The following is a 27,069-nucleotide window of genomic DNA, read 5'->3' as shown; positions in this document are numbered from 1 at the left end:
TTAGAGGGCTAGACCTAGCCTCTGGTAAGATAATTAGTTCCCAGATCCACACCACTATAATGTAACCACATCTCTGTAGTTTAAATCAGTCCTTGCTGAAACAGATTCTTTCCAGGAATTCTCATCACAAATATGTGACCAACATTCATAAAAGAAAAATTGCCCCATCTCATCTCTAAAATATTCAATTTTGAATATTTTCTTGCCAACTGATAATTAAGTTAGTTGTCATGTAGTAATCTATATTAGAGTTTCTAAAATATATATCCCTTTGAATCCAGTGACTTCATTCATAAAATAACTTTGTTAGTGTGTTCTAAAGTATATCCCATGAATTTTTCAAACTAACAACAATAAAATACTAGGAAACAACCAGAACATTCAGCAGTGGAGATTTATCTAATTAATTTATGCTGTATATAAGTGATTAATTGATATATATGGCTTTAAATATCTTGAGATCTAGATATATAAAATGAAGAAATGCTCATTATTGATTAGAAAAATTACTATTACAAAAATGGAGTATATTGGTGTAGTGGTATACAGCTATAAATCTAAGACACAAAAGAGTGAGTCCAGAGAATTGTGAGTATATGGTGAGCCACAGGTAAGATACAACAACTATCTCAGATAACATCAACTAAAATCAAATCAAAACAAAATACCAGAACAAAATAAAATCAAGTCCTTAGCTCAATGGAAGATATTTTCTGAGAATGCTCATTGTCTTAGATTCAATATTGCAGTACCATGAAAACATCAGCAGTAAATCACTCCACATATAATAACATCAGGACAAAACAGGATTGATAATATCTTAAATGCCCTACAAAGGGCAGAAAAAAACCTAAAGAGACCATATCCAGGTTAGTTAAGGCTACTGTTTGAAGGATGGGGCCAAAAACACATGTCAAAATTTATAACACAGAATTGCTCCTGTTTAAACGAAATGCAGGGACAAAGAGTAGAGAAGAGACTGAAGGAAAGGCTACCCAGAGATTGTCTCATCTAGGTAGGTAACCATGCTATATTCAGTCACCAATCCCAGATACTATTGCTTATGTCAAGAAGTGCTTGCTGACAGGGGCCTGGTATGACTGTCTCCTGAAAGATTCTACTAGATCCTAACAAATATAGATGCTGATGCTTGAAGCCAGCAATCATACATAGATAGGGACACCAATGGAGGAGGTAGGAGAAAGCCTGAAAGAGTTGAAGGGATTTGCAACCTCATAGGAAAAAACAACACTATCAACCAACTATATCCCCCAGAGCTACCAGGGACTAACCCACCAACCAAAGAGGGAGGGACCCATGGTTCCAGCTGCTTATGTAGCAGAGGATGGCCTTATCTAGCATCAATGGGAGGGGAGGTTTTTGGTCCTGTGGAAACTTGATGCTCCAATGTAGGGGAATATTGGGCAGTGAGGCAGGAGTGGTTGGGTAGATAGGGAAGCTAGAGAAAGTACCCAAGGCGCTAAAGGGATCTGCAATCCTATAGGTGGAACAACAATATGAACTAACCAGTACCCCCCCCCCCCGAGCTCATGTCTCTAGCTGCATATGAATCAGAAGATGGCCTAGTCGGCCATCAGTGGAAAGGGAGGTCCATTGGTTGTGCAAACTTTATATGCCTCAGTACAGGGGAACGCCAGGAACAAGAAGTGGGTGGGTGGGGGAGTGGGTGAGGGAGCGTGTGGGGGACTTTTGGGATAGCATTGGAAATGTAAATGAAATAATAATAATAAATAATAATACCCAATTAAAAATAAAACAATAAAAAATAAAAGAAGCAGAGGGAGAGTTGAGAGGATAGGGAGTTTGGGGAAGTGAAACGGGTAAGGGGATAACATTTGAAATGTAAATAAGTAAAATAACCAATAAAAGAAAAATCAAAGTTTAAAAATAGCAAGAAGAGTATAATGAAGACTTTACCAGTGGAAATATGTGTGCTTTAAAGCATTCCTAATACACACTTAACTGCAATTAGCATAACTCAAAATCAAAGAGTAACTTAGAAAACAGTAACATAAGAGAAAATTTTCAACAACCTATTACAAACCTGGAGCTGAGGACCCTGAGCCGCTCATTTTTCTAGGGCTAAGGACACTAGTTTTGCTCTCTCTGCAGGAGTGTTCATCTTCTCAGTCTTCTAGTTTTAATTATGGACATTTCTTTAGCAGCATCTGGCACAATATGTTACTTCTTTCCTTTGCTTTCAGAGTCAGGTTTCATTAAGCAATTTCCTCTTTTCGATTTGGTCAAGGAGGAGGGGCAGAAAATCATAAGATAGAGTATCACTCAGAGGAAAATTAGTTCTGCCTTTCTTCTTGGAGCCTCTTACAGGATAGAGATCAGGAAAGACAACTTCTCCCCCATAACTGCAGGATCTATTATCTTCACCAGAATCTCTTAAGGGTAGAGACACAGGTAATAATAGTTGTTCTTATTGTTTTTCTATCAAATGATCACATATACTCTAGAGAATTTCACATGGTGTGACATGAGATCATGATTGATGCAGAAGCTCTGTTGGTTGTGTTAGATCAGCTAAACGCTGGCAGCATGTGAAAACTGACATTGTGCGCTGGTTATTTTCTTTCAGAATGTGCAGTGATTTGTGTTGTGTACTAAGAAATTAAGGTAGAGGGAACTACGGTGTTCATTACTGTTTACCTTCATCAAATGTTTATATATTATCCATCTTAAAGATGTCATAGTAAGAGCCAGATAAGATGGGTCAGTGTGAAACGATAATTTCTCTAACACCTACATGAGGGCAGAGTGAGAGAACTCACGTTGTAAAGTTGTCTTCTGTACACATGTATCTTGGCTTGGCCAGCAACACTAAAAAAGCAAAAATAAAAATTAACAATTTTATAAAAGAATTCTGTACTGGAAGGATTTTTTTTTCACAAGGAATAAGGCAAAATGTAAATCATGTCATAAAACTTCATGAATTAAAAAAAACTATATAATAATGCTGTAACATGTCAACCTTGTCCTTATTATCTTCTAGTTCTCCTCTGAGATCTTAAAGTGAGGGTAAGGCCAGTTACAAATACTTACTCTTTACTAATATGTTGATATCTATTATCACATTGTACCTTTCATGGGCATTAGCTCATGTATGCTGCATAGTGACAAAATTCATTTTAATATATCCACATCTTGTAATATCATTTTATATTATATGGGGCATGATTTTGTACATGGAATAATGAGTTTAATACTTCATATTTTATTCTCCATGCTTTGCTATGATGCTCCCATACCCCACCAGGCAATGTCCCCATGATACTTTCCTGGTTGCTGCAGTTACTAAATGTTATGAAACATTTCTGAGGACTTTGAGCCAGAAACTCAGACAAGAGAGGAAATTTAATATTGCCTTTCTGTGTCTGAATTATTCCGTTTAGTAGGATCTTTGCTAGTTGAATCCATTTACCAGGTCCAAGAATTGTAAGGAATATGTAGATGATGACTGGGTGGAGATGTTGGACATCTTCGCTGATTGACGCTTCAAACCAAAAGATATACATGTGTCTTGGATCACCTGCAGTATTCACCTTCAAATAGTGTTTTGAATATAGTGTCTGGGAAACTCTGAGAGTCGTGCATAAATAAAATTTTGAAAAAACATTTAATATTTGTGTTTTTATCAAAATGTGTAAATAATTTTAAAGCAACAGTTTATTCCTAAAGCCTTGACTCTTTGTTATTTGAGTAGATTGTTTTACATGTTTTTCAATGATTTCCAGTGGTTCCAAGTTTATCTAAACTTTTTACATGCTGAATATTTTATACAAATGAATGTGTCAATATCATAATAACTTATTGGTTAAATTTATTTCTTTCCATATTTCCTAAAAATAATTGCTGTGACTATTAGAAATATAAAGGATTTTAATATGCAGAGTGAGTCCCAGTCAGGGTGTTTGGGTCATTAAGTGAGTTAGTAAGACCCCACCCTTTTCCAGCCCTCTGAATCATCAGATTCAGGTACCTACTTGAAGGTGAACATTTTAATTGTTTCTTTAAATATCACTAAAGGCACGATTTTAACAAAGAACACACTCTACATACACCCACGATGAGTGAGCAGGAGGTCACTTATTCAACTGTGAGATTTCATAAGTCTTCAGGATTGCAGAACCCAGTGAGGCCTGAGGACACTCAAGTGTCAAGAGAAGCTGGCCACAAAGGTAAGTGTTTTACATTTCTTTTTACATATTTTAATGTTTAGAAATTAGAAATATTATACTAGCATCTATGGAAAACTATAACATTCCAGTTCATCTGGGCTTGTTTATGAACAAGGGTGGGAGGGTAGAAAAGAATTTTAGTTGGAGAGTAATCATGTACAAAGTTGTTCAAAACTAAGCTTAAAAAACTAAGCAGTCAAGAAAAAAATGTAAACTTACTTCTACTTTTTAGTTGTTAGCTAGTTAGAAAGGAAACCAGATGGGCAGAGTAGAACAATGAGAGCCTATACCAAAAAAAAAAAAAAAAAAAAAAAAAAAAAAAAAAAAATCTTGAGAATCGAGAAGTGAGAAACCATTAGGAGTTTTTTTTTTTTTATTATTATTATTTAGTCTAGTCTGAAACCTTTATAACTAACAGACAAACTGGAGTCTGAAAACCCACCAAATGTTCTAGACAAACAAAATTCTAAGTAAATGAAGCTTGCATTAGGAACAATACTTTCATTCTCTAAGAAAGTATTTTAATAGTCATAAATATTCCCAGCATTTAATGCAACAAGGCAAAAACAGTTGTCCATCAGAAGAGGAAGTCTCCTCCTGGAAATAACATTGCATAAGAAGGAAGAGAAGATGACAGGTTAGGAGGGCTGGAAATTAGTAAACCCCAGTGTGAGTTCCTGAAATCATCAAAGAATAATTCTGTTCATAAATAAAAAGCAGAGGGGGCTGGTGAGATGGCTAAGTGGGTAAGAGCACCTGACTGCTCTTCCGAAGGTCAGGAGTTCAAATCCCAGCAACCACATGGTGTCTCACAACCATCCATAAGGAGATCTGACTCCCTCTTCTGGAGTCTGAAGACAGCTACAGTGTACTTACATATAATAAATAAATACATCTTTAAAAAGAATTAAAGAAAATAAAAATAAAAAGCAGATATATCACTCTTTTATTCTCTTTTTAGTTACTCTGTAAACACTGCCAGAGCTGTGTTCCAAGCTGAGATCTTTCTCTTCTTTGACATAATGGTAATCAGAAGTATGAGTTTCAGATTCCAAATTTTTTATATACATCAAAATGTTCAATATTATATTGAGCAAAATCAAACTTGCAGGGACGAAGATATAGTTGACTTATAGAGCCTTTCAAGAATGGGGATGTATACAGATCAGGTCCAGAGCAGCTGTGGTTCCCTACCAGTTCTCAAGAACATCCATCCCTCTTTCTTCCTCTGTGTCCTCAGTTATCTTTCTTGGTGGACTGCATGCTCCACTTTGTTATCTTGTACTTGGATTGGATCTATGCCTCCTGTACATTCTCTAGAGTGTACTTTTGATCCTGTAGAAATGTGTATGGGCATGTTCCTAACATCTAGCTCCTTCTAGTTTGAGTCGGGAGGATTCACAATACAGCAAAAGCTGAAATAAGTTCAAAATATCGTTAAACTTCACACACATATGATTTCTTGAGAGCACATTTACAGTCTGTTTGAATCATTCACTTGTGCAAAATTTCCCCTGTTTCCATGCTACAGAAAATTGTAACTAGTATTGAGATGTGCCCTTTTCATGTTGATGTGGTTTACTCATTTTCTTGCTTTCTTTTGTTCATTTAAGAGTGCTCTGTTCCCTGGCATCTCATTGTGATAGCTTTTGGAATCCTCTGTGTCCTTCTTCTGGTAACTGTTGCAGTGTTGGTGACAAACAGTGAGTAACTGAGATACATCTTTGATCTTCTCCCTAAAGAGTAGTTTTAGACAGGGACTATGCAGTTACACGCTCTGTCCATTTTCCTGTCTCTAATCAGGTGATGATCCAGAATCTCTGGACCTTAATATTGTTTTCCTGACACACTGCAGTGTCTGTTCTCTTTCATACCTAATGTGTTAGCTCTGGAGCAGATTGGAGTTGCCCTGTTCTGCCACATGTTTTGGTTATGTTCCTTCTGAAGTCTTGGTGATAGACTGTCTGCTTTCTGATCACAGATGATTGATAATATTAAAAAAAAAAACATTTAGTGAGAAACAGCTATGCAAAGAATCAATGTCTTTCTTTTGCTACTTCTTCTGAGTATATTGAGATCATGCTTAAGTAAAAAGAAAAGAAATTAAAAGTTAAACTGTATTGGATTTCTCTACATTAGCAGAAGAAATCAATTCCAGGATTTGCTAAAACATAGCTATGTATGTGGATATATTATATTACATATGATCCAATGAGAGTTATGCTATTTCTTAATATTTTTATGGTTCATATTTTCATGGTGTGTTAACTATTCACTGAATATTTTACTTAGGTTACTATTTGTACAATTGTCTTTCAAAAAATGAGGTGATTGGAAATTGAACATAATTTTATTCAGTTGTATTATTTATTTTAAAAATAACTTACCTTAGAGAAAAATTGATCTATCTATTTCTATAATGAGTTAATTTAAGTGCTAATTTATAAATATTAAAATATAAATGAAAGCAATTATATTTATTGAATGTCAAAATGAAGCTTTTTCTCATCTTAAATTTTAATATGTACCCCTTATAACATTTTGATATTATATCTGTGCCTAATTTAGTTTTGCAGTATAAGCAAGAAAAACATGAACTGTGGGAAACTCTAAACTGCGACCATAACTGTAGCACCATGCAAAGTGACATCAACTCAAAGGAAGAAATGCCGAGAAATATGCCTCTAGAGTGTAGTACAGATGATGATCTTCTGAAATCCCTCAACAGAGAACAGAAGAGATGGTACAGTGAAACCAAGAGTGTTTTAAATTCCTCACAGCACACAGGTATGTAGTAGGGGAGGGTTGTGAATACAGAATTGTGTTATCCTTTATTGTTTCTTCTCCAGAAACTTTGAAGTCCAACCAGCAGCTTAAGATCATGAAATGTTTGGGTTGATTATTTGGGGGTTCCTTATTTCATGTAGGGACATAGAAATCCAGAAGTTTGTGTTTTCATTAGAAGAATCTTATCATTTCTAGAAGTCAGTATATCTTTGGTACTCCTACTACTCCCTGGGGATGGAATTAAAAATTAGTACCCCTGAGAATTTTGGTAGTGTTGGACTTTGGGAAAATCTGAGTCTCCAACTTTGTTGCTTACAGAACATGGAGCTTTTTTTTTTTTTTTTTACATTGTTTATTTGATATTTTCTTCATTTATATTTCAAATGCTATCCTCTTTCATAGGTTCCTCTCTGAAACTCCCATATACCTTTCCCTCTCCCCCTGCTACCCAACTCACCCACTCCCACTTCCTGGCCCTGGCATTACCCTATACTGGGGGATAGAATCTTCACAAGACCAAGGGCCTCTTCTCCCACTGATTGCCAAATAGGCCATCATCTGCTACATATGCAGCTAGAGACACGAGCTCTGGGGATACTGGTCAGTTCATATTATTGTTCCTCCTATAGGACTGCAGACCCCTTCAGCTCCTTGGGTACTTTCTCTAGCTCCTTCATTGGGGACCCTGTTTTCCATCCAATAGATGACTGGAAGCATCCATTTCTGTATTTGCCAGGCACTGGCATTAGCCTCACAAGAGACAGCTATATCAGGGTCCTGTTAGCAAAATCTTGTTGGTATTTGCAATAGTGTCTGGGTTTGGTGGTTGTTTATGGAATGGATCACCAGGTGGGGCACTCTCTGGATGGTCCTTCCTTCAGTCTCAGCTCTGAACTTTGTCTTTGTAACTCCTTCCATGGATATATTGTTCCACCTTTTAAGAAGGAATGAAGTATCCACACTTTGGTCTTCCTTCTTCTTGAGTTTCATGAATTTTACACATTGTATCTTGGGTATTCTAAGTTTCTGGGCTAGTGTCCACCTATCAGTGTGTGCACATCATGTATGTTCTTTTGTGTTTAGGTTACTGCACTCAGGATGGTATCCTCCTGATCCATCCATTTGCCTAAGAATTTCATAAATTCATTGTTTTTAATAGCTGATTAGTACTCCAGTGTGTAAATGTATGAGGGTAGCATAATGATGTAATGCCTATGATTATGAGGTTGAGGAAGGAGTAGTACAGCTTTCAGGACAATCCAGACATCCAGCAAATTCTAGGTCCACATGAGCTACACCTGGTACCTCTTCACAGAAAATGAAGGTTGGAGATAAAGTTTGTTAATAAAGAATGGCCATTCCCAGACCTTCACCAAAGAAAATATTCATATTGAGTTGATCTTGATATACAAACTGCAGACATTTTAAAGTATTCAACTTGAAACATTTGTGAATGTGGGTATACCATTGAAGGCATCCACATAATCATGAGAATAGACTATGATCAACTAAACCACCTTAGTATGTCTCTTTTTTCTCTTATGGTATGAGCATGTAACACAGACCATGGCACAATGCTGAGTACACAGTAGTTTGTGGACCAGTATGGGTACAATGCACTACTGCAGATCTAGAGTTCTGACATCAGTTTAACTGCCTCTGAGTAGCAAGTGCTCATTGCCTCTTCTCCAGCCCCTTGTATCTTACAAACTTCTGATTCATAGAGTTGGGCTGTTTTAGAAACCTGATCTGTATGATATTATAAAGTTGGTCCTATACCCGGTATGTTTCACTTTGCACACCATCCTCGAGTTCATCCATGTTCACCATATACATCAGCATCTCTCTTTGGGTTTTACTGTGAAACATGATGTCATTCTCCAACCCAGTGAGACTTGGAACTCATTGTATAACCAAGGCTGGACTGCAATTTACCACTTAGCCTAGGCCGGTCTTAAACTGGTGGTGACCCTACAGTCTCTCTCTTTTGAGTGCTCAGGGTATAGGGATAAGTCATCATGCTGGACTGATTCATTTCACTTTAAAGGATAAATAGTATTCTTTTGTGGATTTGTACTACATTTTCTCTACTGACTCATCAGTGGTTGACACATAAAATGTTTTTCTGTATGTCTACTGTTACAAACAATGTTGCAGAGATCATAGGTATACAGGGGTCTCTGGGCATTATAGAATCTCAGTTTCTGAGACAAGTGATATTTTACATTTTTTACACAGGCTTCATAAATACATTGATCTGATAAGAGAATATCAGAAAATAATAAGCTTAACAATTTACATTCTCTATTGTAGGTGGAAGCCTGGAAATACACTGGTTCTGCTATGGTATAAAGTGTTATTTTTTCATCATGGATAAAAAAGGATGGCATAGATGTAAACAGATATGTGAGCATTACAGCTTATCCCTTCTGAAGATAGATGCTGAAGATGAACTGGTACTATACTGTAGACACTTACCCCTTATTCTCTTAGACTCTGTCTCTAACCCTGGACAATAACATACTGATTCCAATTTTACTTTTTTTACATTTGTATATGGTTTTCATATAATGTGAATAAGACTGTGGGACACGGGTCTGTTAAGAGGAGACTCGTTACTATAGAGACACTTCTGTCTTTCATTCTCCTCCCTTTCTCAGGAGTCTATAAGAGAAACACTCAGAATGCATGTCTTTCCCTGATGAAGTTTAACCCTTTGATACAGCATATCCTCTGGCTGACTGTAATTCATCTCCTTAGAGTGCCAAGTAAGTCCCCTTTGTCTAGGGTTTGTTCATTGAAACCTGAAAGTTAGACTGCCTGAGATGAGTAGTCTAATCCGATGACAACAGGGAAAGTAGTTGAGCTCTGGACCTGTCTGCACAATTAGATGATATGAGAAATGTGGAAGTAAATGGCCCCATGATGACTTTCACCGAAATTGTCCACAATTCTTACAGCATAGAATTCTTATGTTCTTTTTAAGAAATGACTATTTAAAAGAAAAGTTTAAAAGATTCTGTCATTTCCTGTTTAAATTATTAGTAATGAAATCTCTTCAAATATGAAGACTATATTTTTCTAGGGAAATAATTGCAGCATCACCTTGAAACCTTTTTTTTTATAATACAGTATGATATTTATACATCAATTTAATACATGCTTAAACAAAAGAAAAAGATGATTAATGTCAAATAATTGTGTAATTTTTGACACAGTAAACATAACCAATTTTAAAAGTGTAGTATGTAGTAGTAGTAGTAGTAGTAATTCACTTACTTATTCTACATCCTGCTCCCTGCCTCCTTCCTGGTCATCCTCTATCATAATCGATCCCCTTTCCCCCACATCTTCTCGGATAGGGTGGTGGCCTCCTAGGTATTCCCAAACCCTGACACATAAAATCTCCATGAGGCTAAGTGTGTCTGCTCTCACTGAGGCAGGCAAGGCAGCCCAGTTACAAGAACATAGCCAATGTATAGGCAGTATCTTTTGAGATAGTGTCTACTCCAGTTGTTGAGAACTCACATGAAGACCAAGCTGCGCATATGCAGGTAAGCTGAGGTCCATCCTGGTGTATGTTCTTTGTCTGGTGGTTCTATCTCTGAGAGCCCCAGGGGTCCAGGTTAGTTGATTCTCTTGGTTTTCCTTAGAATTCCTATCTCCTTCACAGCCAACAATCCTCCCACCTGTTCTTCCATAAAAGTCCCCTAGCTTCATCCACTGTTTGGCTGTGAGTATCTGTGTATGTATGAGTGAAATGGTGGACCGAGCCTCACAGAGGACAGCCATGTTAGACTCCTGTCTGTGAGCGTAACTGAGTATCATTAGTGTGGTCCAGGATTGATGTTTTTTTTCATGGAATGTGTCTAAAGTTAAGCAGGTTATTGGTTATTCCATTAGACTTTGCTCCATTCCCATTCTCTGCATTTCCTGTAGACAGGGTAAGTTTAGGGCCAAAGGTTTTGTGGAAGTATTGGTGCCCATCACTCCTCAAGAGTTCTTTTCTGGCCACAGGAGGCAGCCTCAAAGGCTACACAGAGTCACAGCTAAGGAAGCCCCCATTGATTCTTATGTGTCTCCCCTATCACTGGTTTCCATGTATTCAGGGAATTGATCCCAAACCAATCCCGGCCCCATCAATTGCAGATTTCCATTGATTTTCATAGCCTCAGGCCATCCTCCAAACCCTCTGCATACCCTACCCCAAACCTTCACTCCTCTCTGGATCCCTTTCCCCACTCAGTTCCCTACCTCTGTTTGCCTTCTATGATTATTCCATTCTTGCTTCCAAGTGAGACACAAGCATCCTTGCCTGTGCACTTCTTTCTGTCCTGCCTACTTGGGTATTTGTATTATAGCATGGGAATCCTGAATTTTATTGCTAATGTCCACCTATAAGTGAATATATAACATGCATATACTTTTATGACTTGATTAGCTCACTGAGGATATTTTCAAGTTTCATCCATTTACCTGAAAATTTGATGATGCCTTTGTTTTGCACAGCAGAATAGTATTCCATTGTATATATGTACCACATTTTCTTTATCCATTATTCAATTGGTGTAAGAGGGACATCTAAGATGTTTCCAGTTTCTGGCTACTACAAATAAAACTTCTATGAACATAGCTGACAATGAGTCTTTGTGGGATGGTGGAGCATCTTTTGGGTATATGTACAAGAGTGGTATAGCTGGTGCTTGAGATAGAACTATTACTAGTTTTCTAAGAAACCAATGAATTGATTTCCAAAGTGGTTGTACAAATATGCCTTCTCACTGGCAGTGCAGTAGTGTTCCCCTTTCTCCACATCTTTGTCAGCATGTGCTATCACTTGACATTTTAATCATAGCCATTCCTATTGGTATAAGATGGGATCTCAGTGTTGTTTTGATTTGCATTTCCCTGATGGCTAATGACTTTAAACATTTACTTATGTGCTTGTGAGACATTTGAGAGTCATCTATTGAAAATTCTCTGTTTATCTCAGGCATAGAATATGTAATAGAAGACATTGATACAACAGTCAAAGAAAGTGATAAATCTAAAACATTCCTTCTTTAATTAAGAAGATTGTGTGTTCAAGGCCAGCCTTGATTACATAGTGAGACTTTGTCTAAGAAACACAGTCATGAATCATGTCAGGATCCCAATAGTCTCAGGACACTTGGAGTTTTTATTTTAAATGACATATTGAACTGACATTTATTTTAATGTAAATGTGCTACTTGTAGGAAGTCAGTTTGGAAAATTATCATGGTGAGACTAAGAAGTGGGAAGAGAGGACAGTAGAGAATGACACAAGAATGTTGAGAACTTTCCTTCTTGTTCTTCTTTCATCAAACAGACAGAAATTTCATCTTAAGATCTGTTGTTTCCTTTACAGAAGTTCCTTCAGTTACAGGTTACTCCAGACAGTTACTGGATTGGCTTCTCATTTGATAAGAAAAGTGAAAAATGGACATGGATTGAAAATGGCTCGTCTAGATCGTGAGTTTCTGAGTCCTCAAGACTCTAACACTGGTGTTGGAATTGGGAGGATTGTGTACAAAGGCTTTTCTCTCATTTCACATGGCTTTCCTAATTTTCTATGCAACTCATGGGTAAGGAGAAGTTGCATAAGGCAGTGAAACTGCATAAGGCAGCTTCTTTGAAGAACTGACCAAATGTGAGTATATACTGCATATATCTCAGGAGTATGTGTTCTAAGATGCACAGGGCACTAGCAAGACAGCAACTTAAGATTGTGTGAAGTGACTGAAACATTATGAAATATACAATGAGTCTGATTCTATCAGAGATTCATTTGACATTTTTACTGTGGTTATCTTATATAATTTTTGTTATTTATAAATATAAGTATATGCTTAAATATATATCATATTATATATATACATATATATGTATACATGATGTTTGTCTACCTTACATTTCAAGATGTTGTGTAAACACCAAATTTATGTTTATTTATAATCTGTTAGAAAACTTTTCACTGATTATCCTTATTAATAATTATTTTTTTTATCTTGAGTATCTCATATATATCAAATAAAGCATAATCATTTCATCACTACTTTTCTCAAAGCTTCTTCTGCATCAACTCTATGTGTGTCCAGCTAACTCATGCCTTCATAATTGACTGTCCAAAGATTCATGGTTATAGGTCATCCACTAGATCAAGAAAATCCACCAGTGTCCACACCCTCATAAAAATGAATGTCAGGAAGGTGGATGACATTTGGAGTGTCAATGGATAGAATATTTAGTAAAAAAAAAAAAGGCGGAAAGAAAAAGAATGAATCTCACTTTTCCAGCAGAAAACAAGAGTTATTTCTTATGATGAAATTATCTGCAGAAATTTCACGCTGTCCACAGCATTTCACAGAGCTCTTTCCCTCACTCCTCTGGTGCTTACATTCTTTCTATGTTCTCTTCCCTGCTGTTCTCTCAGTCTTCCTGGTGCTATGGAGCAGAAGAAGTTGATGTAAATGTTTTTTTTTTTTAGGGATGAAAATACATACTCTTCCTCTAAGCACTTTGATCCATTCTGCCTTTTGCACTGACTTCTACCAACTGTATAAAAAGTTTTTTGGATGGAGGGGAGAATAGGTCTAAGCCATAAGTATAAATATTAAGAATGCATTTTAATCCCTGACCACTTAGCAAAGTGACTGTAACAAATTCCAACCTAAGGCCAGTGACTTCCCCAGTCTTGGACTTTTGATTTGGATACAACACCAAACATGATTTCCTTCATGTAGTGAAGGCCACAGTTCCAATAAAAAAGCAGTTAGTTATTCTGCAGGTCAGTACAGTAACATTAATCTTTTCCCACATGTAGCCTGCAAAGAACCTTCTGACCCTTTGAAAATTAGGCTAAAACAAAACAAACAAGTGAAAAATCAACAACAACAAAATTTAGCCCAAGGGAAATTGTTTCCTAATTGATTTGTTTAGAGGCCTTATCTGGTTCTGGGAGCCCATGCTTCCAGAAATAAGACTCAGATTCAAAATACATTTACAAGTATCTTGGCCATCTAGCTAGTCTATTTTCTGACTTGATAATCACTAGAAATGTCCAATTTATTCTAAACAACATTCTGCCATGTGACTGGTTACCTGTGCTCAGGCAACTTGTGCCCATTTTACCAGGCATATATCCCAAGCCTAGCTCTATCACAGAACTCTTTCTGCCTCCCAGACATCCCACTTTCTATTATACCCTTTCCTATAGGCCATAGTTTTCTTCTTTTTTTTTTTTTTTAATTGGCAGATTTCAGTTTGACTTCTCATTGACCTTGTCTTGAGGTCAAAGTTGCACCATCTTCAGCAATAGAGCCTTATCATATAGTTATGTTGGAAAACCAAGGGCGGTGGCAAAAACTTCTGTTGTTTGCAATCTTCTGTGGTCTCCCCAACCAGCAATTCCCTGGATGTATTGCTTGCCTTGCACTTTGATTTTCTTTTAATAACTTGTATCGTCTGTGATTGTACTTCTTCTTTAAAGTTATTATTTTTTTTATTTTTTGACTAAATTTTTTTCATAGAATATATTTTGATCAGGTACCATCCCCCCAAAATACTCCTTATTTGTCCCCAAATTCCTACCCACTCAACATCATGTTATTTCTCTCTCTTCCTAAAACAATAGGAAAAGGAAAAATTAAGCAAGCAGCAACAAACAAACAAACAAACAAAACCCAGTAAGTCAATGTTTCACAAAAAAACAAATAAAAACTCCAGATCACCATGTAAGCATGGAGTGTGTTTTGTGTTGGCCAACACAAAACAGTTTGATTACTTCCTGCTGTTATTTATGTCCTTCTTAAAGTCCTCTATCAACATCATGAGATGTGACTTTTTTTTCTTTTTTTTATTACATATTTTCCTCAATTACATTTCCAATGCTATCCCAAAAGTCCCCCAAACCCTCCCCCCCCCATTTCCCTACCCACCCATTCCAATTCTTTTGGCCCTGGCGTTCCCCTGTACTGGGGCCTATAAAGTTTGCATGTCCAATGGGCCTCTCTTTCCAGTGATGGCCGACTAGGCCATCTTTTGATACATATGCATCTAGAGTCAAGAGCTCCAGGGTACTGGTTAGTTCATAATGTTGCATCTACAGGGTTGCAGATCTCTTTAGCTCCTTGGATACTTTCTCTAGCTCCTCCATTGGGGGCCCTGTGATCCATCCAATAGCTGACTGTGAGCATCCACTTCTGTGTTTGCTAGGCCCTGGCCTTGTCTCACAAGAGACAGCTATATCAGGGTCTTTAGAGCAAATGCTTACTAGTGTATGCAATGGTGTCATCGTTTGGAGGCTAATAATGGGATGGATCCCTGGATATGGCAGTCTCTAGATGGTCCATCCTTTGTCTCAGCTCCAAACTTTGTCTCTGTAATTCCTTCCATGGGTGATTGTTTCCAATTCTAAGAAGGGGCAAAGTGTCCATACTTTGGTCTTCGTTCTTCTTCAGTTTCCTGTGTTTTGATATGTGACTTTTAAATCACATCTTTTCTGGTGTGTTGGGGTAACCAGTGTTCACTGAGGTGGGAAAACTGGGTCCTGATGATGCCAAGTAGCCTTAGTGTCTGTTGCTTATATTCCTGTACTTGTCTTTCACCATCTGGTTATCTCTGGTGTTATATGGTCTTGTTGTCTCTGACTATGACTTGTCTGTCCTCCAAGCCTGTGTGTCAGTACTCCTGGGACCAGTTCTTTCCCAGAACAATTTAGGTATGGAGAGCTGTGGCAGAGGATCAGCTCTGGGTTCACCTAGAAACCAGAAGACTCCAGTCTCAAGCAGGTCCTCAGTTCCTGTGTCCTCAGATTTCCAGGACAGTTCTTCTCAGCTGAAGTGGTCCTCCTACCTGTGCTCAGTGCTCACAGGCCTTTTACCACTCCTGGGAATCTAACTGTCTCCTGATGTCCCCTTGGAATGTAGTCCTGTGGCAGAGAACTGGGTCTAGGCACCCTCCTGTCTGTTATTAATGGTCACATTTATCTTCCTTTTCTGGTCCTACAGTAAGTCGAAATATTCTGTTTCTCCCTGGTTTAAATCCAAAGTTAAAGAAAAGTGATCATTTGGTAAAGTTTTTTTCCCTTTGCCATTTCAGCTCCAAGGAGCTTGGTGTCTTTCTCTGTCTGGCATTCTTTGACATAGATTTTTACTATGCTAGCCTGGTTTAAATTCACTGAATTTCCCATAAATGCTTTGAACTCCCAATCTTCATAGATTCATTATTTAGTATCTAAGTGACCATTTCACAAAGATCCACTATTCTTCTTGCCTTGATTATTAGAAGAAAGACTGGCTGCCAGGCTTTGTTGATCTGAAGTTTCACCTCTTCTGAAGCCTAAGCCTGTATAAACATCTGCTTACTGACTGTTCTTAAGTGCATCAAGTGAGGTTTTAATAATTTATTAATATTTAATTGTATCTTGCTCTATAACCTAGTCTCACCTGGTTATATTCCCCTTAATTCAGCACCCCAAATGTTGAGGTTAGAGGTCTACCTTGCCTTTCCTAGTGCCTTACTTTTTAGTCTACATTTTATATTACATTTTCCCGAGTGTATTTTGGCACTTAATGCACCATCCTGTGGAGATTGTACTTGAGTTGCATTAAGAGAAGTCAGGGAATCACCATGTTTCAGTGAAATCCTGTTACCTCTGGGGGAAGGGAAGCAAGAACCACAACAACAGTCAGGAACTCTCTTCTGAGACTATATTCCAAACCTCCCTTTTCTTCTTAAAAAGGAAGTGTATATGACCTTGTCCTGTGAGCAATGTAATATATTTGTTCTTATTTATTTATTAATTTATTTTTTATTTTTATGTTTATTGTTTATTTACATTTCAAATGTTATCCCCCTCCCCAGTTTCTTCTCTGAAACCAGTCCCATTCCACCCCCACCCACACACCTACTCATGCACTCACTCGACAACACCCTATCATTCCCCGATGCTGGGACATCAAGCCTACACAGGACCCAAGACTTCCCCTCCCATTGATGCCAGACAAGGCCATCCTCTGCTACTTATGCAGCTGGAGTCATGGGTCTCTCTGTGTATATTCTATTCTTTGGTTGGTGGTTTAGTCCCTAAGGGGTCTGGTTGGTTGTTATTGTTCTTCCTATAGGGTTGCAAACCCCTTCAGCTCCTTCAGTACTTCCCCTAACTTCTCCATTTGGGGTTTCTGTGCTCAGTCCAATGGTTGTCTGCAAGCTTCCACATCTGTTTCAGTAAGGCTCTGACAGATCCTCTCAAGGGACATCATTATGAGGCCCCTATCAGCAAGCACTTGGCATCAGCATATGCCAAGTTTGGTGGCTGCATATGGGATAGATCCCCAGGTGAGTTAGGCTCCAGATAGCCTTTATTTCAGTCTCTGCTCCACTCTTTGTACTTGTATTTCCTTTAGCCAGGGTCAGTTCTGGATTAAAATTTTGTGAAAGGTGGGTGGCCCCATTCCTCAACTGGGGTCCATGAATAATGCCAAGATATGGTCTTTACAGTTTCTCTCTCCCCTTTTTTGGGGTATTTCAGCTAATGTCATCCCAATAGGGTCCTGGGAGCAGCTTGCTTTCCAGGAATCTGGTGGCTATGCCTAGATCCTCATCTACCATTTCTAAATACCTCTGTTCAGTTTCCTGACCCTCTCTCTATACATCTCACCCACCTCCCCCCTCACCTAATCATGGCCCTCTCTTTTCCTCTCCCCCTCCCAAGTACCTCCCACCCTCAACCTCTTGTCATTATCTGGCTCCCCCTTCTAAGTAGGACTGAGGCACCCATACTTTGGTTTTCCTTTTTCTTCACCTTTGTATGGTGTGTAAGTTGTATTGTGGGATTCTGAGCTTTTTTGCTAATATTTACTTATCATTGAGTACATACCACCTGTGTTCTTTTGTGACTATTACCTCACTCAGGATGATATATGATTTCTTTGTTTTAAGTTTTTATTGTATATCTTATTTATTTACATTCCTAATGTTATCACCTTTCCTATTTTCCCCACCAAAACCACCCCATCCCATTCCCCTCCCCTTTTTTATCTATGAGGGTGCTCCCCCACTAACCCACACACTCTTACCTCACCACACTAGCATTTCCCTACATTGGGCACCAAGCCTTCAGGGGACCAAGGGCCTCTCAGTCCACTGATGCCAGATAAGATTATCCTCAGCTTCATATGCAACTGAAGCCATCGTTCCCTCCCTGTGTACTGTTTGGTTGGTGGTTTAGTCCCTGGGAGCTTGGTTGTTTCATATTTTTATTATTTCTATGGGGTTGCAACCCCTTCAGCTGCTTCTGTCCTTTCACTAACTCCTCCTTTGGGGTCCACATGCTCAGTCAAATGGTTGGCTGCCAGCTTCTGCATCTGTCTTTGTCAGGTGCTGGGAGAGCGCTCAAGAGACAGCTATATCAGGCTCCTGTCAGCAAGCATTTCTTAGTATCAGCAATAGTGTCTGGGTTTGGTGTCTGTATATGGGATGGATCTCTAGGTGGGGCAGTATCTAGATGGCCTTCCTTCAGTCTCAACTCCACACTTAACTCCCATATTTCATTTAGACAGGAGCAATTATGGTTTAAAAATTTGGAGATGAGAAGGTAAGGATCCCTCAACCAGGTGCCATGCCTAACCTTTGAGTATGGTTTCTATAAGTTATTCCTCCCCTTTGTTGGGTATTTTAGCTAATGTCATCACTGTTGGGACCTGGGGGCCTGGTGCTTTCCTGGCATCTGGGATTTTCTGGTGGCTAACCACAGGTTCCCATCCCCATTGCTACATACCTCTGTTCATTTTTCTGACCCTCTATCTAGCATCTCCATCTTCTCTCATACCTGATCCCAAACCCTTCCATCCCTCCCCCTCCTCTTTTCCTCCCAAGGCTCTCTGACCTCCTGTGAGTATTTTCCCCCATTCTAAGGAGTGCTGAAGGCTCCACAATGTGATCTTCCTTCTTATTGAGCATCATATGGTATGTGAATTGTATCATGGGTATTGCTAGCTTTTTGTGTAATTTCAACTTATCAGTGAGTACATACCATGAGTGTTCCTTTTGTGACTGGGTTACCTCACTCAGAATAATATTTTCTAGTTCCATCCATTTGCCTGCAAATTTGAGGAAGTCAATTGTTTTAAAAGCTTAAGAGTATTCCACTGTGTAAAAGTAAAAATTGTCTGTATCCACTCCTTTGTTGAGGGACATCTGGGATCTTTCCAGCTTCTGGCTATTAAAAATAAGGCTGCTGTGAACATAGTAGAGCATGTGTTCTTCATATACATTAGAGCATCTTAGGCCATTCACTGGAGCTAGGACACACACAAGTGACCAAACCCTCAAAAAGGAATACATCTCTTTTCCATAGTAGTCAACTAACAATAGTAATTTCTTATGGTGTAAAGAGCCCTTCCCCATTTTTGCATAAATCATCTTGTTTAGAAGGCTGCATTTCACAGAGCTCTTTCACTTCTCTAGGTCTTACATTCTTCTTGTGTGTTCTTTCCTGATGTTCCCTGAGTCTTGCTGGTGGTGTGGAGGGGAAGAAGTTGATGTAGATATCTCCTTTAGGGCTGAGCACATATTCTCTTCTCTTAAGCACTTTGACCAATTCTGCCTCACTATAACAAATTTTGCCCATTGTGAAAGAGGCTTCTCTGATTGAGGTTGAGGGAAACCCAGGTTTAGGCAATAACTACAAATGTTAAGAATACAACTTAACTCCTGACCACTTAGCAAAGTGAGTTTAATAGTTTCCTACCTAGGGCCTGTGGCCACCCTTAAACTTGGGTTTTGATTTTGATTACAACACCAAATATGATTTCCTTGTGCTAAAGGCCACAGTTCAAATAAGAAAGCATCTATTTATTCTGTAGCATATCTTTTCTAGCAGGTATGCATTGTAGCATGTAGGGTCCAGTGCATGATAGGACTTGTAATCCTTTGAAAGCCAGCCCAAAGGAAGATAATTCAATATTGGTTTGAGATTGACTTTTCCTGTGTTGATGTCAAAGTGTGGAGTATTTTCAGCAATAGGGTCTTACCATGTAGTTATGGTAATCAAGGTCAATAGCAATAATCTGTACTGCATGGGAGACCTCTGTTACCTCCCTGACCAGTAAGTAATTCCTCTGGAGGTATCCTTAGCCTTGCACTTTGGTTTTCTTTTAAAAACATAACTTCTGTAACTGTAACTCTTTCTTAAAGTCACATTTTATTTTTAATTACATTTTTTCATGGAATATATTTTGATCAGGTTCCTTCCCCACTATATACTCCCTGTTCCTCCCTACCTTCCTAACCACTCAATTTCATGTTATTTCACTCTCTCCAAAAATCAACAGCAATAACAATAAAAAACAAAACAAAAATGGAAAATAAAATCAATCAACCAAGCAAAATTATCAAAAACTCAAGAAGACAAAAATTGCCCCTAAACAAACAAGCAAACACAACAACAAAATCACATATACAAAACCCAATAATCAAAACCCTCCAAATCAGCAAGAAAACACGGAGTGTGTTTCATGTTGGTCAGCTATAATCTTACTAACTAGTGGGTTTACATAAGGCCTCTTATACATCCCTAGTTTTAGTTAACCCATCCTGTATTCTCTCCTGTCCCTTATTTTCCAATACTCATCCACCTTTGTCCTAGAATCCTCAGAATCCCCCTTCTGCCTTCACACCATGTATTAATCATTTTTTTCTGAATGTTAAATTTTTTAGAAGTACAAATTATAAAAATCACCTCATAATTCTGTGTTTTCTTTTAATAACTTTTCTAGGTATTTAGATGTTATGTTGTTTTTCAAATAATTTAAAAATAGCCAGGTGGTGGTGGTGCACGCCTTTAATCCCAGCACTTGGGAGGCAGAGGCAGGCTTATTTCTGAGTTCAAGGCCAGCCTGGTCTGCAAAATGAGTTCCAGGACAGCCAGGGATATACAGAGAAACCCTGTCTCAAAAAAACAAAACAAAAAAAAAAACAACAAAACAAAAAACCAAAAATGAATTTACTTTTTATTATTTTGTGGATATTTTGAGATAGGGTTCTATCTCATCCAGGCTGTCCTTGAACTTGTGATCCTCAAGTGTCCATCTCCCAGGTGTTAAAACTATAGGCAGGCCTGTCTGTCTGGTATATTATATCTTGAAAGATGTCAATCATCCTTACTTTACAAGTGTTAGTTGGTAATCCTATTGTCTTTACGTTTATGAGTTTCATGTACTGTTGTCTTTTGTTCATGAAGTCATTTTCTTTGTGGCATTCATTGGGTTTCTTCCTCAACAACTACAGAAACTAATTGAGGCATAGTACCCACAGTGGTAACTTTCTCAGGAATCTTTCATGCAGTGCCTGGGAACTTGGCAGATATGGCTCACTTCTATTCTAATTGTGGCCCTGTCAGTGTGGAAAGCCAGGTTTCAAGAGTTCAGAAAAATATCTTCCTCTCTGTCCTTTAAGGACACTCTTAAGCTGTCTGTCACAGAAGTGGCCAGAGGACAGACAGCCTTACAAGAAATACTAATATTTTCTAATCACAGATTATTAGTACTGCTATTAATTTTGATCTGTCTATAGAAAGTATCATTTTACACAGACTTTTCCTAGTATTCCTGGCTCTATCTCCCAAGTACTGGGATGTCTGGTATTTGACACAGTGTTAATGAATTTGTTTATAGCTTACAGCAGCATACATAGACAGAGATGGGCCAGTAGTAGCATTTAGAGTGAGATACCAGCAACTGAGAAGATGTGTGCATGCAGGTTAAAAGATCTTGGTAGACCTTGACATGCTGCAGAACAGTTCCCTGGTGATGATGTGTTTCTTAGGGCCAGACCTGAGACTTCAGTAAGGATATCTATTAGCTAGAAGGCTTCTCTGGCCACTACAAGCATTTTCTACAATGGGAAGATGCAGAAGCTTGCTCATCTGTTACAGTGACAACTTCTAATGAGTAAGCAGCTGTGAGACTGACTTGTGTTTTTTGTGTACAGGTCTAGGTGAGCCTCACTAGGAGAGCAAAGTTAAGAGCTCATGATGCAGCATATGTGCTTCATGTGTATCTGTGAATAGTTAGTGTCTATTGGATCCTTTTCGTCTTTGCTCACATTCAACATACATTCTTAGTGATTGTACCCATAAGGATATCTCTTGGATACCTGATGTGTATATCCATATTCCTACTGTATCTCACCTCTCCTGTCTGTTATCCATGGGCCATGTAGTTTCATTTATATTTCTTTTCTTTTTCTATAATAAATTTAAACATTTTGTTTCTCCCTCATTTGAATGCAATTTTAAAAAAGGTAAATGTTTGTTAAAGTTTTATCCCTTTGTGATTTCAGCCTCATGGATTTTGGCAGATTTCATTTCCTGTCTAGTATTCCTTGACATGGATTCTCATTATTCCAGCCTGGTTCAAAGTCACTGTACTTCCCAAACCTGTCTTGAACTCTTGATCAGCCTGGGTTCATCATGTAGTATTTGAATGGCCATTTCACATAGATTCATTTTTCTTCTTGCTCTGACTAATAGGAAAGAGACTGGCTTCCAGGCTATGCTGATCCTCTGAAGTGTCAGCTCTGCTGAAGCCTAAGCCTAAATTGGAATCTGCTTCCTGACTGTTTGTAAGAATATTGAGTGAGTCTTTAATTGTTAGTTAATATTTGATTAGGATCTCACCTCATATCCTAATCTGACCTAGGTTATAATCCTCCTAATTTAGTCTCCTAAGTGGTGAGATTAGAGGCCTTACCTTTCCTAGTGTTTTGTGTTTTTTAGTTAACATTTTAAATTAAAATTTCCTAAGAATATAGTTGTGACACTTAATACAGCATCCTGAAGAGACTGCAGTTATGTTTCATACAGGGAAGTCATTTGATCACCATGCTTCAGTGAAGTTCCATTGTCTCTGGTGGCAAGGGAGCAAGAACCACAACAGTAGTTACAAACCCTCTTCTGTGACTACATTACAATCCTCACCTTTAATCTTAAAAGGGAGGCAAAAGAGATCTTGTCCAGTGTGCCACATAACTTCTTTCTTCTTTTCATCTATCTTTTTTGCAAAGACTATCAGAGGAAACCAACTTCAATATAAAGCTATCCCATAAAAATATTGAAAATTAAATTAACTTCCTAATGAAAAATTAACAGTGCAGACTATATGAGGAGTTAAGTTTTGATCAAAAGACCATTTTTCTTTTTCATTTTTATTTCATTTACTTTTGTGTTTTGTACTCACATGTACATGTGCATTTCATAGCACAAATGTATCTAGAGGGCAATTAGGGAATTAATTCTCTCCTACTCTGTGGGGTATGAAGTCTGAACTCAGGTTGTTAGGTTTGGTGAGCCATGTTACTGGCCCAAGACCATTTTTTAGGAGTTTAAGAAAATTCATTTTTTTATGATACACTTATAGTTAAGTTCATATTCTTTATACTTTGGTCAATAAACCTTGTTTTAAAATTCTGAGCCTAAATCAATATAAACTTCAAACTCAAATAACTGTCCACTATATTTTTGTTATATAATGATTTTTTAAAATATTTTATTTATTTACATTCCAGTCATTGGCCTCCTCCCAGTCCCCTTCCTAAAGTTCCTCTGAGATGGTTCTTTCTCCCTCCTCCCTGGGCCTCAAGTATCTAGAGAATTAGGCACATCTTCCACTGCGGCTAGACAAGTTATTCTACTGCTATATATGTGTTAGGAGCTTCGGACCATCCCATGTATATTGCCTGGTTGGTGGCTAAGTCTCTGGGAGCTCCCTGGGATCCAGGTTATTTGAGACTGCTGGTCTTCCTATGGGGTCACCCAACCTTTCAGCTTCTTCATTCCTTCTCCTAATTCAACCATAGGGGTACCCAACTTAAGTCCAATGGTTGGGTGTAAGCATCTGCTTCTGTCTCAGTCAGTTGTGGGTAGGGCCTCTCATAGAACAGGCATGCTAGGCTTCTGTCCGTAAGAATATCATAGCATCAGTAATAGTGTCAGGCTTTGGTGTCTCCCCATGAGGTAGATCCTCAGTTGGGCTAGTTACTAGACCAACTTTCCTTCAATCTCTTCTCCGTTTTATTCCTGAGGTTCTTTTAGAGAGGAAAAATTCTGGGTCAGAAATTTTGACTGTGGGTTAGTAACCCTGTCCCTCCAATTGAGACCCTGTCTGTCTACTGGAGGTGGATTCTTTGAGTTGCTTCTCCCCATTGTTGGATATTTTGGCTAAAGTTACCCCTATTGAGTCCTACGAGAATCTCACTCCCAGGTCTCTGGTACTTTCTAGAGGGTGCCTCACCTCCAAGGATGCATCACTATATAAGACAGGGAAAGTGCATTTTTCAGTTTCCCAGATATAATAATGACTGTGATAAACCCTGCTCCTGTTTCTGTGAAAAGAGAGCAAATAAATGTCCAAATTCAGTCTGATGAGTGAAGGAAAGATAAAAGTAGAATGTTTTGTCATTTTGTTGATTTCCTGTGATGATTTGTGACTCCTTAGTTTACCACAGATCACAATGTTTTAAGTACAGGTCTCAGTCCACTATATAAATATGGTGATGAGCTGAAAAGGGAAGAGATACTCTCCTGAGATGGTTCTTTCTCCCTCCTCTCTGGGGCCTGTCTTAACACAGCAGAAGGTATCTTTCTTCCTGGTTCCTGGAGTAGCTTTGTCTGTAGAATGGATGCCTTTGTTCTAAACCCTGAGGAATTCCTCTCTGTTTCCCAAATGACAGAGATGCAAATGCATAATTCCAATAAACAGCATACACTCTATCATCACTAGTATCAACCATTTCAATATCCTATGGCTCTGATAGCACAATTAAGAACTAGGATGTCACTGTGGGTTTCTATTTGTTGGTTGGTTGGTTAGTGCTTGCTGCTTTTTTGCACATAGGATAAATTATACTTTTAGAGTGCATTTATTAGCTGTAAATGTTTAGAGTTGATTAATAGTTGCCTGAGTAGTTCAAGAAACTCATTAAACTTCAATAATCTATACATGTCCTCATTCACCCTCTGTATCTCTTGGATCCATCTATGAAATTGAAATTTCACAGATATAGTAACTCTCACTGCAGCCTGCTGCTTAAAATAGCTCAAGACTTACAATCTTATAGGTACATGGGTTTGGTGGGAGCCTAGGATTCAGAGTATGGTTGAAGTCACTGTGTGCTACAGAATGAGACTATGTGTCTAATGAATCTAATAATAATAATAAGCTGCACAGAAATACTTTCTAGGGTGAGGCAATTTATTTTATAGCATCATAATTAACCTTTAAAATTCAGTATGGATCTAGTAATAAGTTTTTGTTCATAATCCATATTCATATTATCAGATTTTTGGATCATGTCTCTGTCAATATTTTTTCATATTCAGGATCATGCAGTGTCTTCATTCATAATGTCCTTAAGTTCTGAAACAGTTCGGCTCATTCTTTGTTTGGGAATTAAATTTAAAAATTCAAGTCTTGACACTGGAGTCTGCATGAAATAAATATCACTCAGTGTAAGTCTTGAAAAATATGAGTTGTAATAAATATGTACTTTTTTTCAAGCACCATTCTGCTAACTAGTTTGATGTCACATTTACAAAAGCATTGTAATATGAAAGGAGGGAATCTGAATTGAGTAAGTGCCTCAATAAAATATGGTTGTAAGTAAGCCTATGGGGCATTTTCTTAATTAGTAACTGATGTGGGAGGGCACAGACTACTGTGGGTATCACCCCTGGGAAGGTGGCATTGGGCATCCTAAGAAAGTAGGATGAGCAAATTTTGGGAGCAAGGCAATAAGCTGCATTCACCATCAGATGTGCGTTCAAGCTCATGCCAAGTTTGATTCTTGCCCTGAATTTCTGCAATGATGCACAATGGTGAGGAAGTTTAAGCAAAATAAAACCTTCCCTTCCCCAAGTTGCCTTGTCATGGTGTTTGACCACAGCAATGAAAACTATCAAACTAAAACAGGATGATTTTGTTACCTTCTAAAGTTCTTTTCTGCCCCTTGCCCGACACTTGCTCCCAGGCAAGCAAACATGCTCTAGTGTACTAGTACTAGTACTAGTACTAAGCTACCCAGAAATACTTTCTAGGGTGAAACAATTTCTTTTATAGCATCCTACTTAACCTTTAAATATTCAGTATAGATCTAGAAATATGTTTAATTCATAATCTATATTCATAATTATCAGTTTTTTGGATCTTGTTTGCTGCTATTTCTTCATATTCTGGATCATGCAGTATACTCATTCACAATATCCTTAGTTCTGAAAAAAATTGGCTCATTGTTTGAGAATTAAATTTAAATTTTAATTCTTTTTTTTACTGCAATAAAAATATAAATATCTTTTTTTAATTTTTATTAGGTATTTTCCTCATTTACATTTCCAATGCTATCCCAAAAGTCCCCCATACCCTCCCCCCAAACCCCTACCCACCTACTCCCACTTTTTGTCCCAGGCGTTCCCCTATACTGGGGCATATAACGTTTGCAATAACAATGGGCCTCTCTTTCCAGTGATGGCCGACTAGGCTATTTTTAATACATATGCAGCTAGAGTCAAGAGATCCAGGTTACTGGTTAGTTCATAATGTTGTTCCACCTATAGAGATGCAGATCCCTTTATCTCCTTTGGTATTTTCTCTAGCTCCACCATTGGGGGCCCTGTGATCCATCCAATGGCTGAATGTGAGCATCCACTTATGTGTTTGCTAGGACCTGGCATAGTCTCACTAGAGACAGCTATATCAGGGTCCTATCAGCACAAACTTGCTAGTGTATACAATGCTGTCAGCGTTTGGAGGCTGATTATGGGATGGATCCCTGGATATGGCAGTCTCTAGATGGTCCATCCTTTTGTCTCAACTCCAAACTTTATCTCTGTAACTACTTCCATGGGTGTTTTGTTCCCAATTCTAAGAAGGGGCAAAGTGTCCACACTTTGGTGTTCATTATTCTTGAGTTTCATGGGTTTTACAAATTGTAACTTATATCTTGGGTATTCTAAGTTTCTGGGCTAATTAATATCCACTTATCAGTGAGTACATAACAT

At 38.2% G+C, this 27,069-nt stretch overlaps 1 protein-coding gene across 2 annotated transcripts in view; it reads left to right on the top strand.

Moving 5' to 3' along the window:
* The first annotated feature begins 2,319 nt into the window (after positions 1-2,319).
* Positions 2,320-27,069, top strand: part of LOC110295957 (killer cell lectin-like receptor 5) — a 33,945-nt gene continuing 9,195 nt past the window's right edge. Inside the window, exons 1-6 of one of the 2 annotated variants that reach the window (XM_021164377.1) lie at positions 2,320-2,433; positions 4,057-4,208; positions 5,822-5,911; positions 6,777-6,995; positions 9,309-9,451; positions 12,385-12,488. In XM_021164377.1, the coding sequence (XP_021020036.1) occupies positions 4,097-4,208; positions 5,822-5,911; positions 6,777-6,995; positions 9,309-9,451; positions 12,385-12,488 (668 nt within the window). In that variant the 5' untranslated portion in view covers positions 2,320-2,433; positions 4,057-4,096. Of the gene's footprint in view, positions 2,434-4,056; positions 4,209-5,821; positions 5,912-6,776; positions 6,996-9,308; positions 9,452-12,384; positions 12,489-14,649; positions 14,702-27,069 lie in introns of those variants that run through there. The other variant, XM_021164378.1, reaches the window with a different exon arrangement.

Source organism: Mus caroli, chromosome 6, assembly GCF_900094665.2.
Source record: "Mus caroli chromosome 6, CAROLI_EIJ_v1.1, whole genome shotgun sequence".
Classification (NCBI taxonomy): domain Eukaryota; kingdom Metazoa; phylum Chordata; class Mammalia; order Rodentia; family Muridae; genus Mus; species Mus caroli.
This window is presented reverse-complemented; position numbering and strand designations above follow the sequence as displayed.